We start from the raw sequence: 16,603 nt of genomic DNA, 5'->3' as shown, positions 1-16,603 counted from the left end.
CCAAACTGCCCATGCTGGTCTATGGAGAACAGGTAGCCTTCCAATAGTGAAAAATGAAAATGGCTGTAATTCACTATTAGAACATGCCACACACACCAGGCCATGCCCTACCGTATCCTTACAATGCACCCTGCCCTTGGGCCTACCATAGGGGTGTCTGATATGAAAAGGGAAGATTTAGGGACTGGCAAGTGGGTGCACTTGCCCAGTCTGCATGACAGTACCAGACTGCACGCAGGTTCTGCAATGGCAGACCTTAGACACATTTTTACAGGCTGCTTCTGTGGGTGGCACAACCAGTGCTGCAAGCCCACCAGCAGCATTTGGATTTACAAGCCCTGGTCACTCCTGGTGCACTGTACTAGGGTCTGACAAGTAAACCAAAGCAACCAATCGGAATCACAAATCATACATCAATTTACAATAGGGAGCACTTGCACTGTGGCACTGGACAGCAGTGGCACAGTGCCCTGAGCAACTAACAGCAGCAAAAACATATGAGGCAACAGCAAGAAATGGATGGGAGACCCACGCCAATGTGCCAGGTCTAACATTCAGCTATCAGTATCTTTTGCAGGTGTCCCACGTGAGTGACAACCATGCTATTCTTTTGTAGTATTCCCCCAACATGTTACCAGTTTGTCGTATAGCTCAGGTAATGTCATCCAATGATTTTGGTGATACCTTGTGCATCTCCAGGCTTGAGCCCTCTGAAGCATTAGAGCCATGTCCAGAATCTGAGTCGCGAGTAGGAGAACTCGGCTCCGGCGTCATAGATACCATCATTCTCCCACTTGTCTTGTCTACGACTTCCATTGCGCTCTGCCACCCAAGTTAAACTATGGCCTGTGAAGGGGCAGTAATACCTCGCTGCAATTGTGTCAAAATCAGGTAACTCACTGTTGTTTAGGGCTCTTGTCAGCTCTCGGTGCCTGTTGGCAGTCCAGCCAATCCCAGGCTTCCTGTGGGGAGTGGGAGAACTGTGTCCCGTCTGAGGTCGCCACCATCAGCCTTGCAGGGAAAAACCTTGCATACTTAGGGTCCAGTTATCATAGTTTTTTCTTAGCATCATTAAACAATGCTTTGTCTTTCGATGTCTCTGGAGAAGTCAGGGAACATTTGTATAACTGTATTATCAATTTGGAGCTCCTTCTTTCGACTGGCCTTAATCAAAATATGATTGCGATGGGACTTGGTGTGCCCTCTCAACTGCAAAGAATGTAGAGAGGTCCTCAAGCACAACCTTTGTATATAACCAATTCTCAAGATAGTTCATCATGTTGGCGCCCTCCACAATCTCAAGTAGTCTGACCACTCGGATATTATTGTCAGGGGAACAATTTTATACATTTCCACTTTTCCGAACATTAGATTTCACCGCTGTCAATTGAGCCTTCATTGTAGAATTGGTAGGGGGTATTTCCCTCAGAATCTGTTAGTTTATAGTGACTTTCTCCACAAGGTGCTTATGATCATCTCATAAGAGGCCCAAGTCTATGCTAATAGTATCTATTTTGGATTCCAGTATCTCACAGGAAGCTATCATAGCTTGAAGTATGTCCTGTAACATCAGATTTCTAGGAGACCCCGCAGGCTGGGACTTGCCTTCAGCCCGTTCTGGCAGGTAAGCATTGCTCTCAGGACCCTGGTCCCTTCTGTGAGTAATCTTGCCCATAATTCCCAATATTAGACTAATGCTAGCGGACATACTCTCTTCCTGCACCTGCACCTGATAAATTACAGTGCCATCAATCTGGCAGGGGCCATACATACCACCCCCTTAGTAGTGCAGACTGATAGTCAGAAAGAGCTTCAAGCAGGGGGGTGATAAACCATTCACGATAATATTCTGCTTAAGGACAACAAGGGCCCAAACACATCTTGTCAGCCAAAGACTCCCCAGACACAGGCCTCGCAGTATTCTCTGAAATGATATAGGTTGTAAATCACCTCCTGGTCATATTACTTACCCCCTTTTCCAAGGAGATGCTGGTAGAAAAGTGCTAGCAATTCTTTAGTCTGTTTCCTTTGTCGTACTTATATCGGTTATCTCTGAGACAGGGCCTCTTCTTTACAGCCTCTTCTAGCCGTCACTGGAATGGCAATGCGCTGCTCAGATCCAAGCCACTCCTTCAGACCCGGGTCAAAGTCAATCTTGCGGTCCTCAACCGATGCAGCCATATGGCCCAGGGGTAGGAAGAGCACCCAGCAATCTCCCAGGTCTCCTTGCAATGCTCAGCAAGATGTCCCTTGAACTCAAAGGACTAGGGCCAATATGTCTGAAAGGAGAATTCGGTGCCTCCATCTACACAGGGGGGCCCAGCAGCCTCTAGTACTGGCATACCTCACATCTCTCACATTGCTTTTCAGTTGGTATGCCTCTGTGCTCCAGCACTCACATCTGGCCTACACTGTGTGACACAGGCCCCACTATTTTTCTTCCTTGCAGGTTCCTCTGAGTACCTCCTCATCTTCAGCAGTCTCCAGCTGGCAATACAGCAGATATAGAACCCTCAGTAGCATGCCAATATGGAGGGGGGAGTTGGGGCTCTTGAGCTGGTCTCAGTTTATCAATTTGGAGCTGGATGCAGGTCAGCCAAACAGAGCTCTGAGCAATGCTGTTCACTCCATTGGCACCAGGCAACACTCCACATGCATACTTGATGCTGCTAAGATGGGACAATATCAAATTCCATGGGTGTTCAGAGATAAAACCAACATCAACACCTGTGGAAGGCCTCATTCATGCAGAGTAAGGCAAGGCAGCAACATGCACCGATTTGCCTTACTCCATATCTACAAGTCCATGAAAAGTCACACAGGGTGGTTTTATGTGGCCTTGTAGATATAGCTAAGCCCTGTATACCAGCTGAATGTTACCAAAGTGATATCTGGAGGTACACATGGCTTTTAAATAAGTCCCTCAGTATGGCAATTGGTGTTATTCTGCTCCCAATCTGTATCATCATGATAAGATCTGATGTACATAGCCTCTCCATCACCTGTGGCAAGTTCCAATGCACCCAGAGTGCTCAAGGGCTAGAAGCAGCAATCTTCGATTATAGCCGAATGCGCACCAATGTAATTATCAATTGGCTCACTCTTGAAAACATACCCATAACATCACCACTTTCCTATAACCTTTTAGGTCTTTTGTTTAAAGTCTAATGTTTAAAAATATTGAATTTCAGTAAGTGCCAAGGAATGAAGGAAAATAAACTACCCTCCTAATTTTCAAAATAAATATCAAGAAATCATGAGTGCATGGTCAACCTTCCCAAGTGTCATTTCATTTTCAGAGATGAAGTGGAATTAGTGGTCGACTTCTGTACAACTGATGAATTGATCCTGAAAACCGGGCACTAGTACTGTCAGGCTTCTGGGTTATGAATATAATTGCCTGAAAGAGGATCCAGGTCCTTGGGGTTTACAATTAAAAAGAAAACACCAGAAATGAGAAGCTCTTGAAAAGAAAGCCATGTCCAGGAGTTAGGATGACATCATTGTTTATTGATTGTATTTATGAACCAACTACTCACTAATGGTTTCACTCACCATGGTTACTCAACATTGCCCAGCTTTGTGGACTACTTTTATGTTCTATCAACAGCTCTCTATAATATTAAAGAAATAATTATAATTTTAAAGTATAGATATAATGAGAAAATGTAAATGAAAGAAATTTGATGCTCAGGTGAGCTTAATTTTTCATAATTTTACCTCCAGAAAGTTTACTCTTTAGCTACTGAAAGATTACAGTTCTCTTTCTTTGCGTGCTTTTATAACAGCAAAATATTTAAAATCTGCTACATTGTACAAACTTTCTGTTTTTCGAGGATAAATGTAATCTTCCTCAATGACATAACCAGCCCCCTTGAGAGCATCCTTCACAAAATCTGCATCCAAGCAGAAAACAGGCATCTTGACGTCACCGCACATGAAAAATGTCGCACAGAATTTTGTAATCATTATCAGATGTCCTCCAGTCTTTAACAGTGACGAGACATTTTTCAGAGCTTCGCAGTAGGACTTCTCGTCTGAGACAAAGTGCTCCAGACAGTGCACCAGGAGCAGACAGTCAGCTTGGGAGTGGATGACGGGAGACAAAGGGTTACTGCTCATGACGTCATATTTCAGAGCTCTTTTAATTTTTTTTCGCAACATCTGTTTCTTCTCAGTCAATGTTTCACTGGAATAAAGAAATACAAGGTGATTAATATGCTTTTAATTGTTGACTGACAATTGTTATGCAATGGGACCATCTTCATAGCTGCAATGGAAAAATGTATAAACCTTTTCAAAATGGCCGCTCCACTGCCTGTGCAGTTCACTTTCTGTCTTGCACTTTGCTACAGCTATCAGTATGTTATGTTATGTTATGTTAACAGGTATTTATTAAGCGCACGGCTACTCCCGGGAGTGTCCTGGCGCACTGGGTTATTAACTACAGCACATTCACATACACATATCATTGCATTTCTGCCTTCCCTGGACTCCTATTAGACATGCTGGTGTCAGTTCATCTTTTTGGAATTATTGTTTTCCTTGACGTAAAAGAGCATTCTGTTCCTAGGCAATGGGAAAAAATCGATGATTTCTAAAATATGGTCACTACCACATACGTTTACGGTGATCCTTCCATCTACATCACACATTATTAAAATCACTGTGTGGGATCAATCATCTTAATCGGCATCAATAAACCTTCCCATCAACTCAAATCCCACACCAGCGCATGAAACAGCAAAATGTAAAACCCTCACTTCCAGAAAATCCACTGAGTGAATATATATACTTCTACATGGGTTTTAAGACACAACTCACAGTAGTCCCCAGAGAGATTTTTTCTAGATACTGATATATTGGAAGACTGGTGTCCTCAGACCCTGGCAATGAAACACATCACCTTAACCTCATTCAAACCCCATTCTCTTCCACTGATTTCCAAAGCAATCCTTCCCAAATGTCTTCCACACAAATGCTGCTGGCCCCAAGACAAGACCTTAACTAAAACCTCAACATTTTATTTTATTCCTAAAAGAAACCTGGTTAGATGTCTCCTCGGTTTACTGATAGATTATAATATTGTGTCCATAAAAATAAGGCCAAAAATATTGAGATTGTAAGTGCAATTCAGTATATCCATCCAGTGGGGGTAAGAAAGTGAGTTACCAATTGTAATTCCCTTAGGGTTTATAGACATGAATACAGCTTGAACAGCTGGACAGAATTACACCACATTTGGTAGAAATGTAGCTCTTGGTCCAGTAAGCAACATTTTTTGTAATTTGATGAAATTCAGTTATGTAGTTTTCAAGATATTAACTGAAATTTAAATGTGTATCTATAGGGTTTGTCCCTCTGCGGATCCTCCTCGTATTCCTGAATCAACATGCCAACTGGAATGTAGTGATTATCTGGCCACACCTGAAAGGAAAGTTGGTGCTGCCATTTTGTTCATTCATATACGGTCCTAGTGGGGAAAATAAAGTTAAAAGGTGATAGAAGGGGTCACGGTAAAGGTACCCTAACCACATGGGACTAAGGGAGGGGTCTGTGAGGGATCCCTCATGGGCCACAAATGTCCAACATTTTTTTGATTTCAGCATCAGAGAAGCCGCAGATCCTCCCCAGATACTCATGGATTAAGGTGGATCCACCAATCCAAAACACAGCAAAAAACATACACTCACTCAGAGATCCATACCCCTACTCATACCTCACTCACATACTCCAACACCACCTTACTCACCCATGAAGTCACTCACACACCACTCACACACCTATGCAGACACTCTCACACCTACTCACAAACCCGCAAACCCACTCACACACACACACACAACCAATGACATACCTACTGACACACCCACACAGCCAGTCCCATACCCACTCACAGCCACACACAGACAGTCACATAGACACTCATATAGCCACCACACACTCACACATCCACACAACCACTTACACACACACTCACATTCCCTCAGACACCCAAATGCAGGAACATTATTGTTAGGAAACAGCAATGAAAAAACATAGAAATTCACTGAATAAAAACAAAGGTTACAGGGACATTTTAGTTAGGTTCAGATTTTACACACACAAAACCACTGAATCAAAAGTTATAGTTATAGTTATCTCAAGTAACTATAATATGTGCCCCAAGGTAACTATAACTCAAGCCCTCATCATGCACTGCTAATTACCCCACATATTAAATTGCTCATCAGATCTTCAATGACATCATTGATAATATTATTGCAACATTTGAAGTGAAAATATTTATGAGAAAACTGTGCATGGGGGTGTGAGTTATAGTTACCTTAGGGCCAATTTGGGACCCGGGGAGGAGGTCGATTGTGGACTAGGGGACCACATCCCCCAGGGCACAGCCGTTAATTATTTTTTTTAATAGGGGGGTGGGCGTGGAGCTCCCCTCTCCTCTCCTAACCGATTTTGGCACTGGGCTCCCATCCCCCAGGTCCTGGCTTTTTTACAATAGGGTGAGGGGATGAATGACCCCTCTACACCGGCTGATTTTGGCCCTGGGATCTATCGCCTGGCCTTTTTGCGATGGAGAAGGGGAGCAGCGAGGTGTTCCTCCTTGGGAGGATTTTGGCCCAGGGACTCCATCCCCCTGGGCCCGGCCATTATAGTACAGGGTGGTGGTCTGCATGGCCCTCTCCCCGGCCAATTTCTCCCCTAAGAACCTCATCCCCAGTGTTCCGGCCATTATACTATCATGGAGATTGACTATGTGGCGCTCTCCCAGAGTCAATTTCTGCCCCGGAACGCCAATCCCTGGGGCGCAGCCATGTTTTCCTGGGGGTCCCCAGGAACACAGTCTGCACCTGGACTGCAGGAGTAGCCTGAAGGCACCTGCAGTCCCTGCCGGCACCTCACCTCCTGCATGAACCAGCATTGCTTCCACACATAGGGAGGTGCTGAAAATACATCTCCCTGTATGGGAAAGTAATTTGTCTGTTTCCCTTCTTGCTTGAAAGTGGGCAAGGAAACAGACAAATGCTCTGCTTCCAGCAAGTGAGAGAATTTGTTGTGGCTTGGTGGGAGCTTTTAAATCTCCTGCCAAGCAACAGTAATCACCAATATCCTAGGGTGAGCACCCCAGTACATAGCAGGAGCCGGCCCTGGGAGGTAGCTATCACCAGACAATCTATGGCTTCAGGAGGGAGGTGGCACAGCCTTCCTCCACTGTGGTATATTGCCCCAGGTGGTGGTCCCTGGGGCTGTGGAGATTCCCTGCAGGCCCCCCATTGATTTGATGTTTAGCCTTGGGCAAGTGGCATCCATTGGGCAATATACATGTATATATATATAATGTTATAGTGGGCATTCATATTCAGGTGCCTATATCTTTGGCAACAGTTGATACATCTTCATGAAATGCTGGTACTTCACATGGGGTCTGGAAAGTTTTGCGGTGCTTTTGTGTAGCAGGGACAGAGAAAAAGGTAGGATCCCAAAATGTGTTTTCCCTATGTTAATTCCCATAGGACCATTAGACACGACTACAGCCAGAACTGCAGGACGGAATTACATCAAATTTGGCAGAAAGCTAAATCTTGGTTCACAGATCATGTATTTTGTGATTTGGCGTAAATCTGTTCAGTAGTTTGGAAGATATTAACTGGAAAAAACATTTTTATATCAGGGGATGTGGATTCAAATTCACTGATGAACTCCTGATTGGCTGGCTGCCCCTTGACAGAAAAGGCCATTTTGTTTGCCATGGAACGGTTGTAGTTGTTGAAATCATAGAGTGAATATTAAGTGAAGGGGACAGGTGAGAGGTTTATTGACCCCTTGTGAATGCTTACAATTAGGAGTTAGGGTGTATTAAGGCCATAAATATGACTCCAAATTTTTGGGGGATCATTCGTTTAATCAGTGGATTCCTCATGAGGCGATGCTGGGGATCCGCTAAATTAAAGTAGCTGAAAAAATATATACATATTTGTATCCTATTCTTCTCACAGCTACTCACATACCCATACAGATAATGTTACATCCACTCTTATACCCATAAAATCATTCACACATCCAGTGTTACACCCATACAGGCACTGTCACACTGATTGACAACCCCATAATGACACTGTCACTCCTATTCCTAAACCCATACAGACACTGTCACACCCATTAATAAAGTCATATAGACACTGTCACATCCATTCACGTACCTAACCAGGCACTGTCACATCCATTGACAAACTTGTACAGACACTGTCACACCTATTCACAATCCCTTAGAGACTGTCATACCCATTCAAATCCCCATAGAGAGACTTTTATACCCTTCCACACACCCATAGAAACTAAATTACATCCATTCACAAATCCATAAAGTCACTGTTATACCTCCTAACAAATCCGGACAGACATTGTCACAGCCATTCACAACTCTGTCGATACTCTGTCACACCCATTTACAACTCCATAGAAATGCCTTCATATACATTCATAACCCCATACAGACTCTATGACGCCTATTGGAAAACCTATAGAGACAGTGACACAACCATTCACAAACCCTTACAGTCACTGTCACACCTATTGATAAACCTATACAGAGACTGTCACACTCATTGACAACCTCATATAACCTTTGTTATACCCATTTATACACCCATACAGACACTGTCACACCCATTTATCTCCAATACAGTCACTGTCACACCCATTGACAAACCAATACACACATTGTTACAGCCATTCACAAACCCATATAGTTTCTGTCATGCCCATGCATATACCCATACAGACAATGTCTCACTCTTTCACAAGCACATACAGACATGTTCATACTCATTCACAAAGCCATACAGACACTGTTACACCAATTCATGTACCTAACCAAACAGTGTCAGAGCTATTCACATACAGACTCTATGAAACCCAAAACCCATACAGTCACTGTCACAGCCTTTCAGAACCCCATACAGACTGACACATCAATTAATATACCCAAACATAGACTTTCATATATACTGACAACCCCATACAGACTTTGTGATACCTATTCACAAACCTTTTGGGACACTGTCACACCCATTTACAAACCCATACAACATTTATACACCCATTGGCAAACCCACTTTTGCACCTAAAATAACACCAATTTAGACTATGTTATACCCACTGTGAAAAATCATTCCGAAGCTTTTTCTCGAATTATTAAATGTGCTCTTTTTCATTGAATGACTGCTTTTGGTTTATGGATTTGCGGAGTCAAATACTGTTTGGGACATAACGTGCCTCTTAGAAGAGCTATTGTGTTAATTGTGAGTATATGATAACTACATATACAAGTGAATGCAGAGTTTCAAGTTGTTCAGAAACACTCTGTTGCGTTCATCTGGGAAGAGGAAACCATCTCTCCTGTATATTCCATGAATGTTGAAATGCAGGTTATTATTTTTGCCAGAGTCCATGTTACAAGAGATTTATTAAGATATTTCCTGGCTTTCTCTGTCTGTGGACAGAATTCAGAAAACAACTTCCATTTCTGCCTCTGGCATATCTTAGAAAACCCCAAGGCAGTGTAAGGGAAAAGTTTCATTACATTTTCAAAGGTACTCTTCATTGGGATTTCCAGTCCTTTCTCAGTCACTGTGTCCAGGCCATTCCCACCACTGTGTACAATCTTGAGGGCTGGATGTTGGTTCTCCATAAAACTTTCAACCAATGGAAGCAGGTGATGCCACTTTAACTGGCCGAAGATGAGAGTGGTTTACCATTCTTCTGTTTGGTTTTTGCATGCTTTCTTGAAACACGTTTGAAATCCTGATAGTGAGTACCAAACATGATCAACACCAATCACATTTAACAGGCATGTGTATCCATCTATAGCAAAAGAAAATGAAACAGAGGGACTGAGTATTATTAAGATGGATGAAACTGAGCAGGATGTCAAAGGACATTTTGAAAGTGAGTAGATAATGAAAATAAAGTGAAGTGAACTGATAAGTAACTATGAATAAAAAGTGGTGAAGGAAAACAAAACAGAGGCATACATCAATGTATGGAGTAACACAAGGAGTGAAATGCTAATGTATGCTGTGAGATATTAAGGCATTTTATTATGTATACAGTTATACAATGAGATATACACAGATATGTAGATTAAGATGAGCTGGTTCACACTGATGCTTTTGCAAAGAGAGCAGGGTATAATTAAAGATATTTACTTTTTACAGATATTGATATAGATATGCATAGACTAACAGAGAAAGGTTTACAGTAATGCATACATTACATAGTCAGGAAGAAACTGATGTGTGCATCATTTCTTATACTCATTCAGACCTCTTTTATTCTCCTTTATATACCTATACAGACACTGTTATACCCATTCACATACTGAACCAGAGACTCTGACATCCACTTATACACCCAATGAGAGACTCTCATGTACCCATACATACCCATACATACACTGTCATATCCTGTCACATACCCATTTAGACCACCTTTAACCCTATCCACAGAGCCATACAATCTGACCCCATTCATATACCTATGCAGATAGTTGCATCCTGTCACATACCCATACATACACTGGCATCCCCTCCTACATACCCATACATACACTGTCATCCCCTCCTACATACCCATACATACAATGTCATATCCTCTCATCTACCCATTTAGACCTCCTTAACCCTAACCACATACCCATACAGTCTGACCCCATTCAGATACCCATACAGATAGTCACATCCTCTCACATACCCATACATATACCATCAACCCCTATCGCATACTCATACAGTGTGTGTCATAACCATTCACATATGCGTACAGAGACTCTCACATATCCATACAGACACCCTCATACCAATTCACATAGCAATACACAACTTTAACACCCTTTCCCATGCTCATTAAGACCTCCTTTATTCCCATTCTTATAATCATAGAGACAGTCTGACACCCATTTTCATACTCAGACACTGTTAAACCCACAGGCACTATTATACTGATTCACAAACTGAAACAGAGACTCTGACATCCTCTTATATACCCAAAGACTCGAACAGCCTCTCACATACATATACACATCCTGTCATTTATCAATTAAGACCTATGACATCTTCCCACATGCCAATGTATATTTTATTCACTATTGACAACACGCTCGACTTCATTTCTGAATTTCAACCTACCATGGTGCAAATCAGTAACTGGATGAACAGCAACCATGTAAAGTTAAATCCAGATAAAACTGAACTGATTCTGATAGTCAGTGCCCAGAATATTTGGAGCTCACACTTTTGGCCAACTGAGCTGGGCTCCCCCCCCCCCCAGCTCCATCTACTATCTACTTCAGCTAAGAGCCTCGGGGCCAAATCAATTGTGACCTGTCTATGAAATCCCAGATTAGAACAGTAGCACTGGTCCAGGTTGTCTTAGCCCAGGTCGTTTTCCATACAAATTAGGCTAACTCACTGTATTTTGGTCTGCCAATGACTCTAGTCAAAAGAATGCAGCTGGTGCAGAATCAGGCAGCTAGACTGATTTTCCATCACCTGACATGGCAACATGCCTCCCCTCTTATCAGAAAGCTACGTTGGCTTCCCATAATACAAAGTTGAGCCTTCAAAACCGGGTGTCTCATCTTCAGATCTTTGCACAGTGCCCACCCAACATTTGTTTCCAATCTTATAGAGAGACATAAACCCACCCGCAAATTGCAGTTTGCCACAGGAATCTTCTGGTCATTTTACCTATCAACCAGAAGAGACTAAGCATCAGCAGGTTTGCAGTGTTGGACCCCCAATTTTAGAATACCCTCTCCCTAGGCATCAGATCCTGCACAGACCTGCTGAAATTAAGGAGACTCCTTAAGACATGGCTTTTTATTCAGGCGTACTAATAACTCAACAGGGCTCGGATACTCCTACTTTCAGTGCCAAGAAACCGACCAGTGCACGTGCGCACTAAAATGTTTTTTAGCATAACATAACATATATTGTCACAGCCTCTCACATACCCATACACACACAGTAATACCATTTACATACTGATACAGTGATTCTCACATGCTCTCACATACCCATGCAGAGCCTCACACCCTCTCAGGTACCCATATATAGTCAAGTCAAGTGTATTGTTTTTATGAAACACAGTATATTCTATACATTTGTAAAATGACATGATTGTGTGCGATGTCTCATACTTCTGTCAGCAGGTGAGGGGTGTTGTTGGGAAGTTTCAACAGGCTATGTCTAACAATGTCATGAATTTACAGTTTAACTGAGGTGCTACAAGCTAAAAACAGGCAATTACAGCTTCCCTGCAGGTGCATGTGTTTCTCTTACTAAACAGCTTGTTAAGTATTGTCGTCTGGTTGTTTGCAGACCTGAGCAGGTACAGATTATCTCTCTTATTATTACAGTATGTGCATGCTGTAGGGCCCTTATATTTCCATGTTGGCAAGGCTGCAAATCCTGGTATGTATCCCATGCATGGGGAAAGAAATCAATGTTTGATATGTGCCAAAAAAGGGATGGTCATATACAAGGCAGCAGAGAACTCGGTATAGTATTTCATTACCCGCCATGCATGTGGTACTGGGTACTAAAGTTGATTTTGTCTCCCAACACAGAGATCATTTTTGTGGTTTTGTTTGTTACCCTTCTAAAGGTGTCATAGGTCATGCCTGATGTCCATAGCTGCGTGAGATCTAATTGTTTGATGGAGGCATGTAGGTATTTATGGTGCTCTGATAACTGATTATGTTGAAGTGCTGACCATAAACCCTCATTTAAACAGTTGGTTGAACAGCTGGTTTTTACTGCTGTCACTCTTCTTGATAGATCTTGCTTAACAAGGCCAAATGGATTTGTGTCAGGGACGAACCCAGCTGTAAATTAAATACTCTCCTAAATGCACTTATCTATATCCTGTCCAGTATTTCGTCACCTCGGTCTTACATCGCCATACTTGGAAAAGTGCTTATTGGAATAGTTAATTGGGAGGCCATTACCATTAAGAGCGACTGAAGAGATGGCCCGTTCAGTTTCCTTGCCAAGAGATAAAGTGTAAATTAGGGGTGTCTCCTTCAGATTGATATACTATTTTTGCAGTGTAAAATTCCCTCTCTAGTCTAAGTATACGTCTAGATGTTTATATTGCACTACTGATTCAAGGCACGATTCATTCAAAAAGAATCTGGGGCAGGGCTCAGAGGAATATTCAGTGACATTGTTTTTGTTTTTGCTATATTTATCTCCATTATAAAGAACGGGGTAACCCAAAGTAATCAAGGACCTGGGTATTATGTGGTACAAAAAACAATGGTCCTGAACCAATATTTCAATTGAATCAATCAAGGATTTTTATTTAACATATTATTGAGTAAAGCAATCAACATAAAAAGTCAACATAAAAAGTGCAACAAACGACCATAATCTGGATCACCATATATTTATTTAAAGCAATTAGGTGAAGACCAGACAGTACATAATACAAAATAGCAATTTGAGGCTGCTCCAGAGGGAGACGTGCAGTGAAACAGAGTGCTCAAGAGTGACGTGGTGAAGAGAGAAACAGAAATATATAAAAGGTTCAATATGTCAAGGCAAAAAACAGGGGGACCAGTTGTGAATCACCGTCCTTAGGTAACCTGGCCCAATTATATTCACACACGATTGTTATATCAGTTCACACTAGAAATCAATTTTAGGGTAGCACGTGAAAGAAGCAGAGGGTCCAGGTTAGGTTAATTGGGCGTCGACGTTTCGATCCGACTTATGGCCAAAAGGGCATTTGGTTACTTGGCCTGGCGGATCTTCATCAGGACTAAACTGGGCAACCTGAAAAGGGGACCAAAGGTCAGGTCGTTGCGCTAAGATTAAAAACTGAAATCATCACACAATTAGTGTACATGACAAAGTAGTCTCACCCATCAATTACAAGTGAGAACAGGAGTCCATGGTTTCCTTTATTGATCCAATATGGGGGTATTCGTCTCCAAACGTAATCTTAAAGGAAAATAATCATACTTGAAAAAATGTGCTAACTAAGACACATGAGTTACTTAATAAACACTAGAATTAGTGAGGTCAATACCTTCACACTTGGTTTCAATAAATGCACCCCAGTGAGCCAAAGGAGATGATTGCGATTCCCAGTCACCCACAGGGAAACAAAGGGATTCTAAAATCACGATTACCAATTATCTCTCCTAATAGTAAAATAACGCAAAAAACAGCGCTCAATTATTGTTCATGACCATCGTGAAAATATACGATGTCCACTTAAATTATGTTACTTCTCCGATGGGACCTTTTCCACATGTTCAAGGCTAAGCTAAATATCTGTTTAGGCTAGGAAAGTAATTCACACGGCTAAATACAGGTTAGTGATGCTTGCGTTAGCGTTCCCGGGAGAATAATGCACTTTTAAATTGGACATGTCAATTATTAAATAATCGTCCACACGTTCGAGGTTAAGCTAACCCCCCCTTTTCAGGTTGCACACTTTAGTCCTGATGAAGATCCGCCAGGCCGAGGAACCAAATGCCCTTTTGGCCATAAGTCGGATCGAAACGTCAACGCCCAATGCACCTAACCTGGACCCTCTGGTTCTTTCACGTGCTACCCTAGAATTGATTTCTAGTGTGAACTGATATAACAATCGTGTGTGAATATAATTGGGCCAGGTTACCTAAGGACGGTGATTCACAACCGGTCCCCCTGTTTTTTGCCTTGACATATTGAACCTTTTATATATTTCTCACTCTTGAGCACTCTGTTTCACTGCACGTCTCCCTCTGGAGTAGCCTCAAATTACTATTTTGTATTATGTACTGTCTGGTCTTCACCTAATTGCTTTAAATAAATATATGGTGATCCAGATTATGGTCGTTTGTTGCACTTTTTATGTTGACTTTTTATGTTGATTGCTTTACTCAATAATATGTTAAATGAAAATCCTTGATATTTATCTCCAGGTCATTGTCTCATGCATGGTGTGTGCACTGATGTTGTAATCCCACTCTGGTTTGACTAAATGAGGCGTATAATAAAAGGGTGGGTTGAAGCAGACACAGATGGGAGGGGGATTTAATTTGGTCAAGCACAGGTGTAAAATCTGACAGGAAGATATTGATATAGCTACGCAAACAGTAACAGAGAAACAGATGGGTTTTTGGCTCTCAAAAAAGTACTAGTGTTAGTGGGTTCGTCCACGTTGTTTTTCATGTACTTTATCCCTGGGATATGGACATACCTCCTTAGAATCCTCGCTCCCTCCTTTGTTTACATATAGTACTGACAGACCCATACAGAGAGTGATATACCCTCTGAAATATACATATAGTGACTTTTACATCCTCTCAAATACCCATATAGACACTCTTATACCCATTTAAATATCCATACAGAGATTCACACACCCTGTCACATAATAATAATTCACATTTGTAAAGCACGAACAATCATCAGTTAGGGTCTCTAGGCGCTGGGGGCCGTCGGGAAGATTAAGCAAGCTATTGCCCAGAGTCACATGGTGCTGGGCTAATCTGCCGCCGGTGCTGGGGATCGAACCGTGATCCCCAGATTCCGGAGTCAGTCGCCCTGGCCACGGCGCCACACCTCTTCCACATACTTATAAATAGAATATAATACACTCTCACATAGCCATAAAAGGAGTGTCATAATCATTAACACAACCATAAAGAGACTCTTATTCTCTGACATACCCATTTAGTGACACCTAAGTCTGTTTACATACATACCACTACACATACCCATTCATATACCCTTATACAGGCGCTCTCCTCTTCTCTTGATATGTGACATTGTTTCATTGATAAAGTTGTTATTTAGTGAATTAATAATTAGATGTTTAAATCTGGAGCTTAATGTATTGGTTAATACTTTTCCAGATATACAGTTTTGAAAAAGAAGAAGAACTACAATGCCTAACAAACACAAAAAAGAAAGAAACAGTATTACCCATTTCAAAGTGAAACAGAAAAGCAAAATACGGTGGAGATTCTGGAAAAAAGTATATTGTAAAATGCCGAATGAGAGTACAGTTTTATCTAAAAGTGTTTCACAAAGTATTAAATGTTATAGGAAATCATAGAATTTTTCCTGGAGACAAAAACAGTTTAAGGAGTTAAGAGCTAAAATGTTTCGCAAAAAGGTAATACAAAAATTGCAGGAAAGAATAAAGAAATATAATAGGAGAAGTGATGCATTTCAGCAAAAGTAGTATACTGAAAGTGTTGTCGAAAAAGCTTTTTATTTAAAGAGGGAAGTATTTATTTTGATATTGAATAGAATGAGTATATTAAACAAAACAATGTTGTGTATGAAGAAGTGCTAGAAAAAGGCATGTTAATAAAACTAATTTTTGGAAACTTATTAAAGGCGTATGGGTGCATACGTCTAGTATAAATACTTATTTCAAGGAGGAAAGCTATTTCCAAGAGAATACATTAGAACAAACTGTTGATTTAAGTGGTCGTTGTAATCAAGTAAATTATGATTCTCCTATTGAGGAGATGGGTTCTAAGAATGTAGAGGAAGTGATAGATAAAGTGGTGCAGGAAAGGTGTAGACAAGCC

At 41.5% G+C, this 16,603-nt stretch overlaps 1 protein-coding gene across 1 annotated transcript in view; it reads right to left on the bottom strand.

Moving 5' to 3' along the window:
* Window positions 1-3,489: 3,489 nt before the first annotated feature.
* Window positions 3,490-16,603, bottom strand: part of LOC146829781 (nicotinamide N-methyltransferase-like) — a 47,048-nt gene continuing 33,934 nt past the window's right edge. The window contains exon 3 of the mRNA XM_085608495.1: window positions 3,490-4,189. Within this exon, the coding sequence (XP_085464621.1) occupies window positions 3,754-4,189 (436 nt within the window). The 3' untranslated portion in view covers window positions 3,490-3,753. The remainder of the gene's footprint in view (window positions 4,190-16,603) is intronic.

This window comes from Triturus cristatus, chromosome 5_2 (assembly GCF_964204655.1).
Source record: "Triturus cristatus chromosome 5_2, aTriCri1.1, whole genome shotgun sequence".
In the NCBI taxonomy this organism is placed as follows: Eukaryota; Metazoa; Chordata; class Amphibia; order Caudata; family Salamandridae; genus Triturus; species Triturus cristatus.
Note: the sequence above shows the minus strand (reverse complement) of the source record. Positions and strands in the feature narration are given on the sequence as shown.